Source organism: Dunckerocampus dactyliophorus, chromosome 21 (assembly GCF_027744805.1).
Source record: "Dunckerocampus dactyliophorus isolate RoL2022-P2 chromosome 21, RoL_Ddac_1.1, whole genome shotgun sequence".
Classification (NCBI taxonomy): Eukaryota; Metazoa; Chordata; class Actinopteri; order Syngnathiformes; family Syngnathidae; genus Dunckerocampus; species Dunckerocampus dactyliophorus.
In genome coordinates this window covers 5,218,553-5,237,965 of record NC_072839.1, presented here as the reverse complement: position 1 = coordinate 5,237,965, position 19,413 = coordinate 5,218,553, and the positions used below count along the sequence as shown (strand labels likewise).

Genomic DNA, 19,413 nt, shown 5'->3' with positions numbered 1-19,413 from the left:
ACGCCACACACGGAATGTCCCGATCCACATTTTATGGCTTCCGATCCGATACTGGTCATTTTTGGGGGGGTTTTTAATAATAATAATAAAATTTTGTTACAAACGGGAATTTGTGGAATTGAATATGGTTATGAAAATGGCTCTTCAAAGCATTAAAAATAATGCAACCAAAGTATCACTAAATTTACTTTTTTCATGACCAGCTACGTATATTGTTTGGCTTTTGTAACAAACCTCTGTGAGTCAGGTCCCTAATCCAATAAAAGTCCATCCAATAAAAGATAAAATTGGAAAAAAATGGGCATGCAAAATACCTTTAGGGTAGGACTAATCATTTGACATGGTTATAGATCCATTTGTGGTGTGGTTTCGAATGTATGACATTTTTGTTAACGAACTCTCTTAGGGCCCTGTGGAATCCTTAAATTCTGTTTTTTTCCAGTTAATTTTTTTAGAATTCAGTTTTTTACCTTTTCCACTTCTTTTACCAGCATAGAGTGTGCAAAAATCCTTAGATTTATTGATGCAATACATCATTGGCCCATTTTGTCCAGTAATTGAGAAATGGATGTAGCTTGGCTAACTTTTCTAATGGGATGTCAGCTTCAGCGCATATTGCTACAAAATCTAAGATATTTTAATGACACCATTATTTTGTTTACACAATTAGACAAACGTGACAAAGAGCACTCTTATTTTGAAGGCGGGAATGTGGTGTGTGTGTTGAGAATGGCAATGGATGGTTGATACGCGTGCAAGAATAAACGTGCCCCTCGTCTTTTTTCACTCAGAGCCTGCACGTCGTCAATGGTCATTGTAAGATGGTCCTTGCATTAAAAACACAACACGGTGAAAATACTGTATACTCATCCAGTCTGAGTCGCGCACACAAACACACACGCACACACACAGCTGCGCTAGCTAAACTACCGTAAGCGAACCCCTCTAGCTTCCATTCACGCTCCGTAACAAAGGAGTTTCCAGTGTTTGTGTGGTCCCCATTATAAGCAACCAGCGGTTAGAGCGGCACTTCCCGCACAAGCTCCCTACACCATGATGCAGCAGTGGGGAAGGAGCCGAATATCCAACGTCCAACGTGAAACTAACTTCACCACGGTACACCGCGGACATGTCTGCATGGTGGTGTTGCATTTTATTCTTCTTGTCGGTGGCGCGAGTCGAGCGGCAACCAGCTTTGAGGCGCACCTACCGTGCTGGAGTGTGGCTCAGAGTTAGCAACATGATACAGCAACCGGATCGGCTCGATCTTGTGGCGGAAGCCGATATCAGATCGGGACATCCCTATTGCCACACAGCTAGGAAAGCAGTGGTAACGAACTTTTTTGGGGTATTATGAAGTGCAGGCACACAAACAGCCGTAGGGATGGAGGGGAATGCCCCGTTACGATTGTGTTACATATCTATCCCAAATATGTTACCGATATTTATAAGTCATGCAAGAAGATCACATTAAGCCTTTTGCTTTGTATTTGAATGAACTAGAAACTTTCTCCTCTGCCTACAGCCTGAATGCTAAACCAAGCCAACCTCTTCCTGGCAACAACTTGAAACTGATGGACAAAAGTCAAATACAATACAGCGAGACTACAGTATTTATGCAACGGTTGCTCTTAAACGAGTTTGTTGCCCTTGAGGAAGACACTCTGTCCTGCCTTCAGGGTGAGTTGCATCGAGGTCAGACATGTTTGGACTGTGGTTGACAACACACTTACTGTACTGTAAGTATATGAGCCGTGGGTGTATGAATATACACTGATATGCTGCAGGAACAGCTCTCTGAAGAATGCAGTGTCTAAATATATCACCGGAATACATATTACTTGCCTGGACACATACACAAAAAGTGTGAATGTGATGTAATTGTTGTAAAATGAAATATTAATGAATTGCCAAACTCGCGCGGCGTGTTTTCGCACAATTTCAGCAGAATTGCGCTCAACCTAACAAAGAATGTCCATGAATTGTCATTTTTTACACTATGAAACGTCACCACCGGCAGAGCTTTGTAATGGCCCATCTCTACTCCTTGCCTAAATCTGTTTTATACATTATTTTAAATTTAAAGCACCCCGTGTTGCTCTAATCAGTGTTGAGTGCCACAATCACTCCCTCTCTCAAAGATGATAAAAGACACTCACAGCCGCCATCTCCCATGCAATCGACTGCGAGTGTTTGTCCGTCTGTTTTAGAGAGATAGGAGCCTTTTCGAATCTTTTGCGAGAGTTGCTCGTGTCAAACTCTTTAGGAACGGTAGACTTTTCTTTATCCACAATGAACTTGTGTCCGCTTCAACTCTTGTACATAAAAAAACAAAACCGTCCCCTGCCCATTTGTCCTCACACGCAGCCATGCAATTTCCATCCCGGCTGGTTAAAAAGGATGAAATGCAAAGATGTAATCATAACAGGCTGATTTGCAGGTTGCAGAGTATTATGCTCCTGTTTGGGCTGCTAAAAGATTCATCATATTAGCTCTGGAATGGTTTCCTCCTCACAGCTTTGTGTCGGATTTTGAGAATTGATCTCACATTGTGTTCGATTCATTACTAAAAATGCCATCAGAGGATTATGGTATTATTGTGCTTGTCTGTGTAGGTGTTAGCAGGTAGACATTTTGCTGAATACAGATACAGATGAGTCTGTGTTTACATGCTTATCCATGTAAATCATGCACAGGTTGTTAATGCTTAGTGAAGGCTTTGGATTGCACAGCAATTCAGCCCATCCTATTATTTACAGTGGAACGTTTGTTAGCGTTATTAATCCATTCCAGAAGGTCCGACTCAAACCAAAATGTACTCTAACCAAGTTTTTCCCTATAAAAATAATGTAAATTCACTGCATAGTAATCACTTGTTTATTGCGGTTAATTGGTTCCTAACCCGACCGTGATAAGTGAATTTCAGTGAAGTAGGATTCCTTATTTATAAATGGAATATTATTGTTGTTAGAGCATCGAAAACCTGTTTACTACTTTCTAAAAACAATAATAATAATGCATTAGAATTTTCACTTTGAAGTGAACCCATTATCCATTCACTCCTCAGTCACACACTGGTGGTGGTATTCTACATCTGTAGTCACAGCTGCCCTGGGGTAGTCTGACGGAAACATGGCTGCCAGTTCGCGCCTACGGCCTCTCCGTCCGCCACCAAACATTTATCCACATTCACACACCAGTGTGGGCAGCACTGGAGGCAGGGGGGGTAAAGTGTCTTGATATGGTATGTTTTTTTTAACATTATTAGAGCCCTCGTCACCTTTACACTTGCATCACCCAATATAGCAGACATAATCAGAGAAAATAAGTCATTTAAGACATAAATAAGACTGGTGCTGGTGTGTGTTGCTGTAACTATGTTCCTGTGCTAGTGTTAGGGATTATTGTGCTTGTTGTGGGATCATTCAAACCTGCAGTCCCGGTTGTCCCGGCGATTGAGTCTGGTGCTTGTACAGTATGTCTCACCGAACATAACAGTCGCATTATTGCCATCTAGTGACCAGTGTGGAATACTACATATTGGGGCGTCACAATATCTCACGAGATTACAACAAAAAAATGAAATAATGAAATAATAATAACTTATCCCCATCCTCATCTCTCGCCTCCAAACATGCAGGAAGAGGATTCACTCTGTGCTTTGGTTTCACTAGCTTGGCACGTTTGTTCCCCAGAACAACGGCATGAACGGAGTGAGCCATGCACACTCTTTGTCTCAGTGGATGGAGGCGGGGCCGCTAGCATACACACACAGTGCAGAAGAGTGTAACGTAGTAGAAATGAAATGAGTAGATTGCAATATATTGTCATGTATTTTTCACATTTTTTCATTATACTTTTCTTAAATGCCTCGTTTTCTTAGACCCAATCTTGTGTATTGTCTCATGACACCCCCACGACATATCATCACAGTGTCTTTGAATGCGTACTTAATAGTTCATTGTGACATTTTTATGCTTGAAAATGCTTCATTTAGGCAAAAATATGTCAAATTAGCTTAATATTCATATTTTCTGACTAATAGGTTGTGTTCAACCACGAACCAGCATGATTTTTTTAAATTAATGTATTTTTTTTTAAACCATGATTGAGTGAAGCCCTGGAATTGGAAGTGCGACATGGCGAGGGATTACTGTAGCGGCGTTTGTTAGCAAAGAACTACATCGTCAAGCACTGATGAATGCCTAGACGGCGACCAAGCTGATTTTTGGTTCCTGTATCCATGTATCAGCGAGCTAAAAGGCTGGTAACAAGGACGTTTTGTGATAAAAACACATTAAAACACAGCTGGACTCACACAATCTATTCATAACATGACAAGATGGGCGCCATAATGTAAACTAACCAGAAAATGTACGCAAATTGGCGCAAAATTTGCCCGTAAATTGGAGGTTACCCAAAAAACACGCTCCACTGTATTATCTTATCTTATTAGTCTCTTATCTCGATTAGTCTCAATGATGCGAAGGACGCTATTTACACAAGGGGACGCTTAGGAAATTACGTCATGCATCCTTGCGGTGTTTGAGTGGATTTTGTGTGCTGGTGCGACCTGTCAGCCCTGACAGCGCCTCTGCCCGCTTAACCCTGTTGGGGTTTAAAGGCTGTCAGCACTGGTGTGACTTAACTGCGCAGGGGACTTGGTATGGGGATGTAATTGCTGAGATGTGTAAGGATTGCACTTCAGTGAGTTGCGGTTTAAAGTTAAGGAGAAAGCAGTTGCAGGAAATGGCTGTTTCTTTTTAGCTTGCTCAATTGGCTGTTTGCTTGATAATGCAATTTGGTGATTACTACGGCATCCAACTATTGTGTTGTCGTGCTACTTTGATCACCCAGGCTGCACTCTTCATGGTTCCTCTCAGCAGCGTATTAGGATTTTGCTGAAGAAATGAGGGATCGAATGTAAATGAATGTCCGATATTCCACACTTTGTGTGCAGGTGGATGCTATCGTGACACTGGGCGGGCTGGGGGGCAGATTTGACCAGGTGATGGCCACGGTTGAGACCCTCCATCATGCTCTGACCATGACACAGCTCCCACTGTTGGTCATCCAGGAGACAAGCCTGGCCTATCTACTGAGACCTGTGAGTATATTACTGTATGTGCTGTTAATGCTGTAATTACCCTCTATTCAATTAACCATCCAGTCTCCTATAGTCATCGAATGTGTGGTCCACAAAAGCCAATAACCATGGGGATCTGTAAATAACATACATAACATGTCCATCCATCCAACTTCTATGCCACTTATCCTCACTAGGGCCGCGGGTATGCTGGAGCCTATCCCAGCTGACTTTGGGCGAGAGGCGGGGTACACCGTGGACTGGTCGCCAGCCAATTGCGGGGCACATAGAGACAAACAACCATTCACACTCACGTTCATACCTATGGACAATTTTAGAGTCGCCAATTAACCTAACATGCATGTTTTTGGAATGTGGGAGGAAACCGCAGAAACCCACGCATGCACGGGGAGAACATGCCAAGGTTTTGGCATTATTTTTTATTCCATACAGGACGTGAAAACAGGAGATGCCCAGGGAAAACAGGACACTTGGTCACCCTGCCGTACGATAACCAAGACAGGCAGTATTTTCCACCAAAAGCCGAATCCTATGAAAAACCACTGTCTGTCAACGTGAAGTTGACAGCTTATTGCGACTCTCTGAAATCTTCTCTGCCTTGCTCAGCTTCCTCCTTCCCCTCACGCTGTTAAATAATCAAGAGCATTCGCACTTGTGTGCTCTTATGGTGCCCCACTTTGCTGTTCTATGCCAGACGAAGTGAGCCTTGTTTGATGCTTCCTCTATGCCAGACGTCCTCGCGTCCCTCAGTTGATTGACTTTGCAAGTGGGCCTAGCAGTCACCCATTTGCGAGCCTAGCTTCCCTTTTTTTGTTGGCCTCCATCCCATTTCCCCCCAGTGTTGTTTACTTCTTCACGGGAGACCGCCACGCTTCCCCATGAAACGGTTTCGGCAATCCTCTCTCTCATGCGCTCCCTCGCTAGTTCTCGTCATTATTCCAAAGGCGCGTTGTCATTTGCTGCTTCATACCTCGACACCTCCAATTAATCTTACTTCAGTGTGGGTAAATTAAGCTCATTTGTCAACGTGCCGCCAATTCGCCGACGACTGATGAACGCAGATGCCTGTACATGAAGGTGAGCGCGACCTTTGAGAAGCCCGACGCTGGCTGTTAAAGTTACAGTAAATACATAATTGATGTGGTTACAGGGGGCATATCGATTAATCAATCGTTAAGAAATGGATCTATTGTGTGAAATTGGTTGTTGATTAATTGCATCTTTAAGCAATCGAGGCAAAATGGAGTACAGTCTAAAGAATAACAGCGTAATGTTGAGGATGCCCTACGGCAACATTTATCTGGGCAACATTGGGCTATGCTTGGGGTGTCCAAATTGCGGTCCGAGGGCCAAATAAAGTCCAAATATTATGGGAATAATGTCAGAATTTCCAGAAGGAAATTTACTTGAAGAATGTTGAAATAGATGGGGGGGAAAAAATAGTACAACAAGAGCAGAAATGGAAAAAGCAGCTATAATTTTACCAGAAAAAGTCAAAATATTAAGAGACAAAAGTCATATTCTAACAAGAAAAAAGTCACAATTTTACAAGAATAAACTAGTAATATTCTGAGGAAAAAGAACATCATTTTAGTAGTGTTCTATAGGGCTGAAATATTTATTTTTTTTAACTCGTAATATGAGAAACAAAACAAAATAAAGTTGTCATTTTTGAAAAATTTGCTCGGGGAAATAGTGATAATATGCAAATAGAGTAAAAATATTACGAGAAGAAAATTCACGAAGATTATTTAGGAAGAAAGTTGAAATAATTGGAATATTTCAAACAACAGCAAAAACGGAAAAAGAGAGACTGAAGCTGACACTAATAATAGGCTTTTTCACCTGTAACACAAAGCTGACGTGTTTTGGTTTGTTTTTTTTGCACATCCACATGTGTTGCTTTGACTCATATATTTTGGAAAATCCGTGATAGAGTGAAGACACAAACTTTGAAGCACAAAGCAAAAAAACAAAAAAAAACATTCACCGAGTTCATCCCTAGTATGATTATTGCGATGTATTCTGCTTTATATATAAAAATGTGTGGTACATAATACATAATTCTCCATAATAACATATGCAGCACAGTTAATGCAGCTGTGTGTCCACAGGGCAGCCACACACTGGGGGTAAACACAGGCCTGGAGGGGGACTGGTGCGGTCTTATTCCAGTGGGGGGACCTTGCCTAACAACCACCAGTGGACTCAAATGGAACCTAAGTAAGTCTCTTGCAGTTCCTCCATCAAGTCCGGTCCAGGTTTCATTTTTTTGGTGACATCTAGTGGCCTAAATTATACAATGCCATTTTTCATTTGCCTTTTCCAATGGGAGTCCTGTCCTGTCCTGCAAGTAACACAGGAGTCACTCAGCTCTGCTCTATGCTTGTCTGAAGTGCGTGAGAGTGTTCATTTATTGTATTTTTTAAATAAATAATGACATTATTATTTTTAATCAAAGAAATTGATTTAAAATAAAAAAAATAGTAATAAGTAAAATCCAACACCATAACAAGAGGTTGCATAGTTAGCCAGCTGGTGAAGTAACATAGTATTGTATTGGTGGTGATGACAGCGATAGATGGAGCAATACCAAGGAAGTAGTCAGGAAGCCATTTGGTTTGTCTGTTTCTAGACAAAACAGCCAACAATTACCAGTTGCTTTGACCAGGTTTCGAAGCCAGCACGCTAACACCGTTCACTAGTATCATTACCACCTGAACTACACCACTGAGACATGATGAGAGAGCCAAGGTGATTCGTGCTGGACCTGAAGAAATATCATCGAATACATTGTCGGCAGTACACCAGCTGGCTAACTCAGCTGGTGGCACTGAGGTTCATGGCGCAGGGGGTCGCGGTTCAAAACCCAGGCAAGATAGGTGGAAACGTTGGGTATCTGGCCACATGTGCTTGTTTTGGCTAGAAAAAGACAAATGGCAAACATCACCTACGATACAACCTCATAATAAGAGAATTTATAAAAGGCCAGCTAGCTAACTCCTTCTTTCGTCGTGTTGATACTTACTATAAGTAACGTTGAGGGGGTGTCCCTACCTACATTGTGCCACATCAATCACCAACTGGGAAAGCAACTCCCTATCACATGTTAGGTGACCTTGACCGGGATTTGAACCCCGATCCCCTGCACCAAAGCCTGTGGTGCTACCAAGTGAGTTAGCTGGCTGGCGGCCATGCGTGATATTTTATCGGTGGTGATGACGACAATACGTGCTGAACCTGGAGAAAGCGAGACAAGCCATTTGTTTTTACACAAAACAAGTACAAGCACTTGGGTGCTTAATGCTACCATCTGCATTTGCCTTGTCTGGGTTTTGAACACTGATCTGCAGTGCTACCAGTGGAGCTCGCCAGCTGGCAAGCATGCATGATATTGTAGTCGTGGTATGGTGATACGTGCTGGAAGCGGGGAAGCAATCTGTTTCACAACAAAAGGATTGCAGTACCAGTTGGATTGACCAGGTTTTGAACACTGGTCCTCCTGCACCATGAACCAGTGGTGCTACCACCAGAGCCATCCAGCCGGCAAACACAACAGATATTGATGTGGGGGTGCTGATGATATAAATCAGGAAGCCATTGGTTAATCTTTTTTCTACAGAAAATGACCAGCAAGTTGTTGGATGGAGGATGTTCCTGCTTGCCCTGAAACAGATTTTGAAACCCGGTCCACTGGCACTATAAACCTGCGGTGCTACCAGCAGCATTAGCCAGCTGGCGAACGCGTATGACGTTATAATGGTGGTGATGGTGACCATAGATGGCGCAATACCAAAGAAGCCATCTGTTGGTCTGCTTCCAGACAAAAGGACCAACAATTACCAGTTGGATTGACCAGGTTTTGAACCCCAGTCCTTGTGCACCATGAACCAGTTGTGCTATCAGCAGAGCCATCCAACTGGCAAGGATACCTGATATTGTTGTGAGGGTGATGATTATGTACTTGTCCCTCTGCACCACCACACCGTGGTGCTACCAGCTGAGTTAGCCAGCTGGTGAAGTATCATACTGTAGTATTGTATTGGTGGTGATGACGGCGATAGATGGAGCAATACCAAGGAAAATGTACTCGTTTTGTCTAGAAAAAGACAAATGGCTTCCTTGCTAATCCATTGGTGAGGAGTTGCTCCTTTAGCCCCTTGCGCAAAAAATACGTTGGTGGGATGGGGCGTTACGGTTTATAAAAACATATAACTATGTCTTTGGTATTGAACGAGTTAAGTGCATATGCAACCCGCCTGGTCCGCCCCTGCTCACACCCATGGATGGCATAGAGTCGAGAGCGCTAGCCATCGAGCTAAAAGCCCGGGTTGTCAACTCGATGTCCAGCGTCAGGGATGGAGGTCTACCACCATACTCTCGCACATTCATCACACATACATTTAGCACAATTCCAGCAGAAATTGATAGCTGGTGCACGATTACACCGATATCAGACGGTGTTTGCTAGTTAGTACTAAAGAATACTGCTGTTGGAGAACAGACCTGCATGATGAGAAGACAGGCAAGTCTGCAGATGTTATTTTAGCGCGGTTGCCACCAACAGTAATCATAGTTCCAATAAAGAGATTGTTGATCGACCGCCTTCTCGTCATTTTTTCAACATCCGGGTAGACGCTGCAATAGTAACTGTTCATTTAGCACCGAATTTGAGGCACAGATACCTACTTAGTTTTTGGTGCGGGTTACTCCCGTTTACATCGCCACTGGTGCCATGATGATACCGATTTGCGGTACGCGTCCCTTATCCCCAAAGCAAGCTTTATAACCAGCTGGCCTCTTAATGAGTTGGCACCGACTAAACCTTCTCCCACACGAGGGAAACCTGCACCGTCTGTCAGTGGGAATTGCGTGTTTGCTTTTTTTGGTGGGCATCCATCTTGTGTGTATGTTTGTGAAGAGTCTGTACACTTGATGAAGCACACTGGAGTGTTCATGTTTGGTTGTGTTTGAATTGGAGTGTGTGTGTGCGTCTGTGTGTGTGTATCGGGGGAGTCCTCCAATTTTGTTCGTTAATGTTTGTAGTTTGAAGAGCCCAGGTGTTGTGTATTTACTCATCACATGTGTATCGACCCTCAGAATTTGTAGGAGTCCAGTGAAGACGTGCTGGTAATAAGACGCATAATCAGTGATGTGCGCTTACGATATCTCTTTGTCTGGGATGTAGAGGAAGCGAAAGAATGTTACAGACTGAACATTTGATGTGTTTTGCCCGTAACTTTGACGACTTTCCCTTGATTGACTGTAAAAAAAAATAAATAAATAAATAAATAAAATAAATTAATCCATTTTTTTCTGTGAAATAACTGATAGGTTGCAATTAAAAAGGGATCATCTTTCCAAGCTGCTCGACAGTTGTTTAATGACTGTCCTTCATTGATCCCCATTATCGTAAACTTAGCATTAGAATTGTTTGCCAACTTGCCCAAACTTTGAGATACGGCGTTCCCTCGCTCTATCGCGGTTCACCTTTCGAGGAATTTTTTTTTGTGCTTTTTGTTTTTCATTACAGCATATGAACGCTGTTACAGGCCGAGCCTGGCCCTTTAAGAAGAATTGCATTGTGGGATGTTGTGTCTCTCTCTTCCCTCTCCCGTCTGTCTGCACCGCCCATTGTTTTTGGCTGTAGACTATTGTCAGTCAGTCTCCTTCGTGCCGCCCTGCCGTGTCTCCTGTGTCATCGTTAGCTTGCTTGCTTGCTAGCTTGTAAACGACTCCTACAAGCAATATGTTTTAACAAGCATACAAAATCGCTACAGTACTGCGGAACGGCGCCAGGACGAAAAGACACGGTCACGGGAGTGAAATACGCGTGAGTGACTTCATAATTTCTTGTGTCCGAGCTTTAGGTTGATCATTAAAATTCAAACAAAGGTTGGAACTTTTTCGGGAGTGTTTAAACAAGAGAGAAATGTTATTGCCTGTCTGAGAAAAGTGTATAAAGTGTATGGTGAGGGGTTTCACAGCATTAAAACATATAATAATTGCAAAAAAATGAAGATCGCAGAGTTCACTTATTGCAGGCTATTTTGGGAACCTATCCCCCGCGATAAACGAGGGACCAGTGCACTGCTTTTCAGAGGCTCTCCGTGTGGCAGCTGCATCTCTCCAGTCACTGCTGTGTGTCAACGACGAGAAAAAAAGCTCTGACCCGCTCCGGGGTGGAATTAGTCGGGCACCACCTGATGCATGCAGGTGTCCCTAAACCCCCGAATATAAGACATTTTTCTGAGGGGAAAAAAAATACCATGTTAATATTTGTGTTTATAACATTCATCTCAGTTTTGGATGATAACTCACAAAATTTGGAGATTTCGGCACAATACAATATAACAACAAAACTATATAATACAGTAAATACGTACGTAAATACATGCAGTGTAGTGTGGAAGTAGCTTACCTGCCCATATCTGATGGTGATGTTCTTTAGCCACAAAATTGTTGCCAATGAATAAATAGCACCTCTGCTGGCCTCATCAAAAATTCCACACAATCAGCCAAATTCTTAATGATGGGTCAGTCGATTGTTATGACTGGAAGGAAGTTACTGGTAAAGAAGACCCGGTCAGGCCCGATGCCATTCTTGCGTGACACAAAGACTTTGAAAGTCCAATGAAATGCCTCCCTAACTTGTGTTCAAAGCTTTGCGATGATTAAAAATACATGCTCTTTCTATAAAGAAAGAGTTTTGGGCTGCTCATCACAGCCTCGCCGGGCCCGAGGAGACATTTTGCCCGCTTGCATCAGGCAGGAGCGTATTAAAATACTTGCCTCATGTAAAAGTTCCGCGTCAGATCACGTCGTCTTGAGTCCATTTTGAGATGATTTCTGCAAACTAGGATTCCTTATTTATAAATGGAATGTTTTCATAGTTAGAGCCTAGAAAACCTGGTTTACGACTTTCTAAATACGGTTTTTAACATTATTAGAGCACTGACATGAAAAAAACACCCCTGGAGTAATTCAAACCTGCAACAGAAGCCTGTCGTCGATCAAATCTGGTGTTTATGTGCCTCACCAAACATTACAGTAACATTACTGACACCTAGTGACCAGTCTAGAATACTACATATAGTGTTTTGAATGCATCTTCTGAATGTCTTATATTTGTATTTTAGTTCATTTAGCCATTTTTATGCTTGAAAATACATAATTTATGCAACGGATATGATAACTTTACTTCAATATGCATATTTTTTGACTAATAATAAGCCGTACTCAACCACGAAGCAGCATTGCAGCGCCATCCATCCATTCTGTGCCGCTTGTCCTCCAATGAAATGTTTTGCTCAGATGCAATTCATGATGGGAAAAGGTTAAAATGTTTATTTCCCATTTTGAACTCGCATTGGTACATGTTTGTATATTTCTGAGGTGTACCTTTTGAGTGTTAAGCTGCGTGTGTGATGAGTTTAGCAATCTTTGTAAGATGACGCCATGAGTAATGACGTTGGGAGTGTTTTCGTAGCTCCTGTCAAATAAATAAAAAGCCGCCTAGTCGTCATGGACTCGTGCATGTCACAGTATGCCATTTTATGACGTGTTTTTCTGTCTAAATTTAGTGGGTGCAGCTTAAACACCACCCCTTTTACACCGGAGATTACTGTCAGTGATGTTTCCGTACGAGGCCAACGGTGAAACAGGTTTGGACGCCGCTGTATGAAAGAATCAAAGAATCAAGGCTGCTTTAGACGCAAAATCGAGCGTCATTTTTTTTATTACCGTCCGCATCAACAATAAGTCCCATCCAGTCGTCACTTAAACGTGTTTTCTGCCTGTAAAACCATCATCATTCTCTATCAAATGTATTTTTTGGCGTCTGGGACGGATTCATTGGATTTTCAAGGGAAACATCGCCTCAGTTTTTGCACGTTTTGGTTTTCCTTGAACCTTTTGGAACTAATTAAGGAAAATCCGATGCACCTCTGTTGGCAGGTCTGTTACGTCACGTGTTGACTATTTTATGCGTGTGTTTAATAATTCATATTGTTGTAGCGTCAGATTAGACGTAGCGTGCATGCGTGATGAGAGCTCAGCCTGTGCTTGGGAGTTGGAGGATGAAAATTTGTCCGCGCTCATTTTTGTCAAATGTGCTGATGAGTTTCTCTTCGAGAAATAAAAGCATGCAGCTGTAAACACGGGGCGGGTAAAATGTGTTTGCGAGATGAATAGTTTACTGCGACCTGAAGGCTTAAGTGTTGCTTTGAAAAACATTGTGGAGGGACTCTTGTTGAATTAGCTTACTGGGACGAGACACGACTGACGCCACATGCTTCGCTTTTGCAACGATCCACTCGTTTGTACAGCAGCTCAGTGATCAAGCCTCCAAATCCCTCCCCTTCTATTTTTAGTACAAAAGATCCTGTCTCATTCCATTTCCTGTCAGGTCCCAGAAGTGTTTTTCATAACATAATGGAGTTCGGAGACCAGACAGTCTGACAAAGACTTATCATGCAACGTCTGCCCCCCTGTTGCTTGTACAGCGGCGAGAAGTGTGACAAACATAAAAGAAGACACGACAGCACGCTTGTCGTGTTCGGTTAAAAGGAGCAAATATCCCTGCGCCTTCAAGGCCTGGCTCTTGACGAGAAGAATGTATCTGGCTCGTTGCATCAAGTCAATGGTGTTGCGAGGAGAGACGCGGAGCAGAGAGGCCATTTAAAGAGGCAGTGGATGACCACGGCTCAAAGGGCTCTTTGTCGAGAGCGCTGTCTCATAAAAGGACTGCACTGCGGTAATGATACTAAAGGAGGGAGAGTGTACTACTAAATAATGAAGAGACTGCAGTGTGGCAAAGGTAACAATGTAGGAGGCCCACGCACAACTTTCTAATGAAGTGACTGCAGCGTCGTCCAATGCCTGATGTGGAAACAACAAGGAGGCCACTCAGGTCAACCGCTTGGTGTTTTATTTCCCACGCTCCCTCACCTTCCTACTTCCTGTCATCATCATCCCGTGTTGCGTTCGTATTCAGTCTCATTACAAGAAGGCCACAAGGATTTGGGCATCAGCGCAGCCCCCTGGACGCACGCCGTAGCGTCCACGGATCACTATGATATCATTCAAAGAGCGACGCCACGCCGTAGCGTCCACGGATCACTATGATATCATTCAAAGAGCGACGCCACGCCGTAGCGTCCACAGATCACTATGATATCATTCAAAGAGCGACGCCACGCCGTAGCGTCCACGGATCACTATGATATCATTCAAAGAGCGACGCCACGCCGTAGCGTCCACGGATCACTATGATATCATTCAAAGAGCGACGCCACGCCGCAGATTGGTGGAACTTTCCTACAAGCATAGCTGAAAAGCTCTGAGACGACCTCGAATTAAACACGAAAAAGCACAGCGGTTGTTGTACAAGAGTGGGACATATTTCATGAAGGCATTTTCGGGCCAAATAGATGGTAAAATGACAAGGAAAAAGCCTTTTTTAGGGAAAATGTTGGAGGAAAAAAAGTCACATTTTCCAGAGGAAAAAAAGGTTGTTTTTTTTAAAGAAAAAAAACTATATTTTTAGGGGGGGAAATGATTTAAGATTTTTATGGGGGGGAAAAAGTCAAAATATATTTTATGTTTTTGTTGTTTTTTTGTGGGAGGAGAGGGGACACACTTGAAGGCTTTTTTTAAGAATTAATTTTTGGAGCAAAAAAACTTGAATCTATTGAAATAGTAACATTTAAAAATTTTTTGAGGCAAAATGTTTGACAAAAAAAGTCACATTTTCCAGAAGAAAAAGTTGACATTTTTTTCAATATTTTTTTTTGGGGGGGGGGAACATACCTGTACATAACATACATAAAACAAGCTGTTTTATCATTTTTTTGTCCAGAAAAAAATCTAAGTATATAATATTTAAAAAACAAAAAAATCCGAATTTTTTTTTCGAGAAAAAGTCTAAATATTATTATTGAGGAGAAAAATTTATTAATTTTTGAAGAATAAAAATGTAATTTACTATAAAAGTCGCTAAAAGCTACGAACGAGACTAAACTTGATAGACCAAGCAACAGTCCCATTGCAGGTATGTTTATGTTGTATATTTAGGATTGGATTTTTTTTATTTTTTTTTAAGAAAAAAGTTTTAATTTTGGAGGGAGGACATACATTTTTTGGGATGTTCTTTAAAAAAATTTTTTACAAAAAATAAAAATATATATATATAATTTTTTTGTAATTTTTTTTTGTCATTATTTTGTTTCAAGGAAAAGGTTGCAATTTTTTTTCTGAAAATTGCTCATTATTTTTTGGGGGGGGTGGCGGGGGAGACATACTATCAGGGAAAAGTTGAATTTATTTGAAGTATAATTCCATAAAAAGTCAGATTATTATTAGAAATGGTCATTTTTGAAGGGAAAAAAAATCAAGTTGAAGTTTACTACTAAACTTACTAAAAGCGACTAATTTTTTTGTGTGTAATTTTTTTTAAGCCTTTTTTTTTTTTAGGAAAAATGTATTTTTCAGGGAAACTTTGATTTACTTTTTTTTTTTTCAAGAAAAAAGCCGGAATATTATTAAAAAGGGTATTTTTTTAGCAAAAAATGTCCTCATTTTAGAAGAGTAAAATGAGAGTGCAGGATTAAAGTCAGGAAAAGCTACCAAACTTGGTAGAATACCCAACAGGGGGAGCGCAGGCGTACGTCTGCGACTGCCACATTAAAGGTGTTGTCTTTCTTGGTGAAACTCAACGACTTTGAAGATGCTAACCCCAGTGATTATGCAAACCGCCAAGTTTTCTCTGCTGTTGATTAGTCGTTAGCGTGAACCCGCGCCGAGCTCTCGCAGGGCGCTGTCATGTGGTTGGTTAATTGGCACTGCCTACAGGAACACGCCGAGACCCCTGCCAATTCATTTGCAAGATAAGCCCTTTCCTGCCTCATTCCCCGTCCTGCTTTGAATTGCATTGCCCTTGTTGTACCCCCAAAACTGTCACATGACATTGGACGTCTCTGAGTCTCTGAATGACCCACCAAATGTGACTTTTTTTTTTTTTGGTAAGTTGTGGGAACACGAGTCGGGCCGTGGCGTCAGAAAAAAAGGTCGGGGACCGCTAGCTTTGATTGTCAGGATGGAGCCGGAGGCAACCGACTGCCCCTGATGGCCCTTTTTGAGACGGGGGGGGGGGAACAAAGTACAATCAGTCATTCCAGACGCACGTGCACGATGGTGTCTCTGGTGGCTTCCTGATGCAACGTAGAGCTCAGTCAACACCGCGGCAGCTGCACTTGAAAGGGCCGACGCGGGCCCCGGGGTGACACGTAACGTAACGCCGCATTGTCGGATTGTCACTGCCTGCCATCGATTATTCTCACGAGGGGTGGATTGAACGAAAAGCTGCGGTCAACTTTCAACACTCGTAGTCGTTTATCAAGGGCATTCCAACATGTTCAATCCTCGTGGAGGACGCTAAGGTTGGATGACATGCTTGCAACTTGTTGTGCTTTTTTTGGAATCGCACATCCTAAGATTGGAATCAGGCCAGGATAAGCGGCATAGAAGAGGATGGATGGATGGAAGCAGGCCTCTTTGAAAAGCGGATTACAAAATAAAGGCCTAGTTTTCAAGTTGGTCGGGAAAGTACTCATAATGTTTCATCGAGGTTAGCAGGTATGGAATTGGCTTCTTTTTTTACATTTCTTTGCAGTGATGGTCGCACATCCTTTTCTCCAGCTGGAGGAAAAACACTCCGGAGTAATAAATCACTTCTTTTCCTTCCTGCTGAGGTGAAGCAATGCAGCTGATGTTTGCCTTGACTATTCAGGAGCATTTTTTTATGATGGCGAGCGATGTGAACGTTTTTATCTCTTTGTCAAACAGCTCGACGCATGCGACACGCGCGGTTCAGTATCCAGGCCGGAGGACCTTTTGTCTTTTTTTATTTGGTGTGTGTGTCAGACGCAAACACACACTCCGACCTTCTCCTCTTCTACAACTTTCCTTCATCTCCTTTTCTCCCGCTCTCCAGCTCGGATATGAATCCTTTTCTGTCTGCTGTTCAACGTGATCCCGAGCCCCACTTGTCTTCTTCCTTTCATTTCCTCGACGGCTGGGAAGGAGTCGGCCCCCCTCGAGTAGCGCACTCATGCGCATCCGCATGCACATATTTTGAGCCAAAACGCCTATTAGTTGTAACCTTGTCCCCCTGCATGCGCCGGAGCCTTCCATCAAGTCAAACACAAGGACGTGCAGTATTCCCCCCAATCACACCCCTAAACCCCCCATCATTGGCAGCTGTACCTGACAGACTTCCCACCGGAGACTACTTTTCCTATACAGTATCTTCAAGGTCAACTTAAGCCACAAACTGTTTTTGTCCCACTTGACGCTCTTGGACAAACGCGGCAGCGGCATCATAAACATTTCATGGAAGCGGCTATCGTGGCGAAGCAGACGGAGCTGAAGATGCGAGCCGTGCGCTCGCGTCACGGCCCATCACTAAGCGCATACATGAGGACGCTGGTGTGATCTTTGCTGGCTTTCTTCACGTGAAGCCCGCTGCTGTAAGCCACGTTGGCTTCGCCTGTGATGGTACAATCAGCCAGTAGGGAATAGGCTCAAACCCCCCGGTTTTGATGTTAGTCCCCTCTTTAGGGTTAGCGTAATCCCTCGTTTATTGCGATTCATTGGCTCCAGACCCAACTGTGATAAGTGAATTTCCGCAAAGTAGGATTTTTTATGTAAATATGGAATATTTTTCTAAGTATAGCATAGAAAACCTGTTTACGACCTTCTAAATACGGGTTTTAACATTATTAGAGCCCTCTAGACATGAACTAACACCCCTATAGTCCGCTTTACACTCGTATTACCCGATATAGTCGATATAATCAGAGAATTTAAGCCATCAGTAAAGCCTCGGTCACAACCCACGGTACATTTTTTGGGGGAGGCCACGGCCCACTACGTTTGTCTGAAAGCGTGGGGAGAGAGTACGCCAACACACGTCACTCGGGTGTAAGTATGTGGCCTGCACACCACGCCTGGCCGTTGCGCAAGTGTTACGTGCCTTCAAAGGCACGTCTTCCCACAAGTGAGGGCTTTTGTAGCTGGAGTGTCGTTGTTGAGGTGCCGATCCACAGTAACGTTGTTGCATTCGATTACAAAGCATTGTACTGTAGCGCCTTCACTGCGACCCCAAATACCCATAATCCCCCTTCTCTACGTTTGCACCGCCGGTTTTCAAGTCCTCCTCTCCTCTGGGTAATTTGTTGTGTAAATACACACCCCCCCAACACCACCACCACCACCCCCCTCCCCTGTACAGCAAACGGGCCCTTGCAAATGCAATTACAGGCGGCAAACATCCCCATTGTTATCACTGGAGGAGGGTGTGATGCTCATTTGGAGCCCCCGCTATTGATCGGTATCAGCTCTGAGGAGGGGATTACTAATGAAGCCATTTAAAAGGCTCAGTAAAAACCAATGGCAAGACTATTTCCCTGCAGAGAGACGACTACACACCAGCCGTTTATTTCATATTTGTCTTCCGACGCGGCGTTTTGGGCTCTGCGCTCGCTCAATTATTAAGCAGCTTTATTTCTTTGTGTTTTGTGTCAACTCCCTCTAATATAATGCTTGTTTTGCAGTCCTTGAAGCAGAAAAAGCTCCTTTTTTTGTTCCCATTTGATGCGTGTGCAGACGCCTGTGGACAAGCGATTGTCTCCGTTCTCTGCTGACTTTGTTCTCTGGTGTTCGTTTTCTGGCGCAAGCAACTTTTCCCGGCGCGATAAAGTTGTGTATTTTCACGCAGTTGGTGTTTTGTCCCAGAGGAGGCTGAAATAATGCAATTACCAAGCGCTGGCATGGGTTAAAAGCGCTCTGTTCTTGCGAAACCATTTTGTACGATGATAGGTTTGGAGAGCTGCGAATGTATTCCTCAGATTCCAGCGTTTAAGTTGAAGTCAATGGCAGCGAACTCTTTCAAAACAAGACACTCGGGATATCTGGGGGGCTTTTTTACCATCTTATGTACCAACAACTTGCAGTAATGATGTTTTTCATGCATGCAGATGTTGCATCATTTGTTTTTATTCACCAGCTTATGCAGAAAGACTTTGATGGGAACCAATAGGACTGTAAATAACTAATAGAAGCCCGAGTCGCGTGTGAAGCTGTACTCTACTAGACCGCTAAACATTTTCAACGACTGACAGGCCAGAAATTGCTTTCTGAATCTAATTTGCTGCAAACATGCAAGAGTAGTCCCCGCTGATAAAAAGTAAATTAAAGTGATTGTCTTATGTCGTTTGCCCGTCTTGTATTAGACACAGTCCAACACG

General features: G+C 43.0%; 1 protein-coding gene across 2 annotated transcripts in view; it reads left to right on the top strand.

Annotated features, from left to right (window-relative positions):
• The window catches only part of tpk1 (thiamin pyrophosphokinase 1), a 54,229-nt gene that overhangs the window by 33,002 nt on the left and 1,814 nt on the right, over window positions 1-19,413 (top strand). For both annotated transcript variants that reach the window (XM_054766161.1, XM_054766160.1), the window contains exons 7-8: window positions 4,961-5,107; window positions 7,222-7,330. In XM_054766161.1, the coding sequence (XP_054622136.1) occupies window positions 4,961-5,107; window positions 7,222-7,330 (256 nt within the window). The remainder of the gene's footprint in view (window positions 1-4,960; window positions 5,108-7,221; window positions 7,331-19,413) is intronic.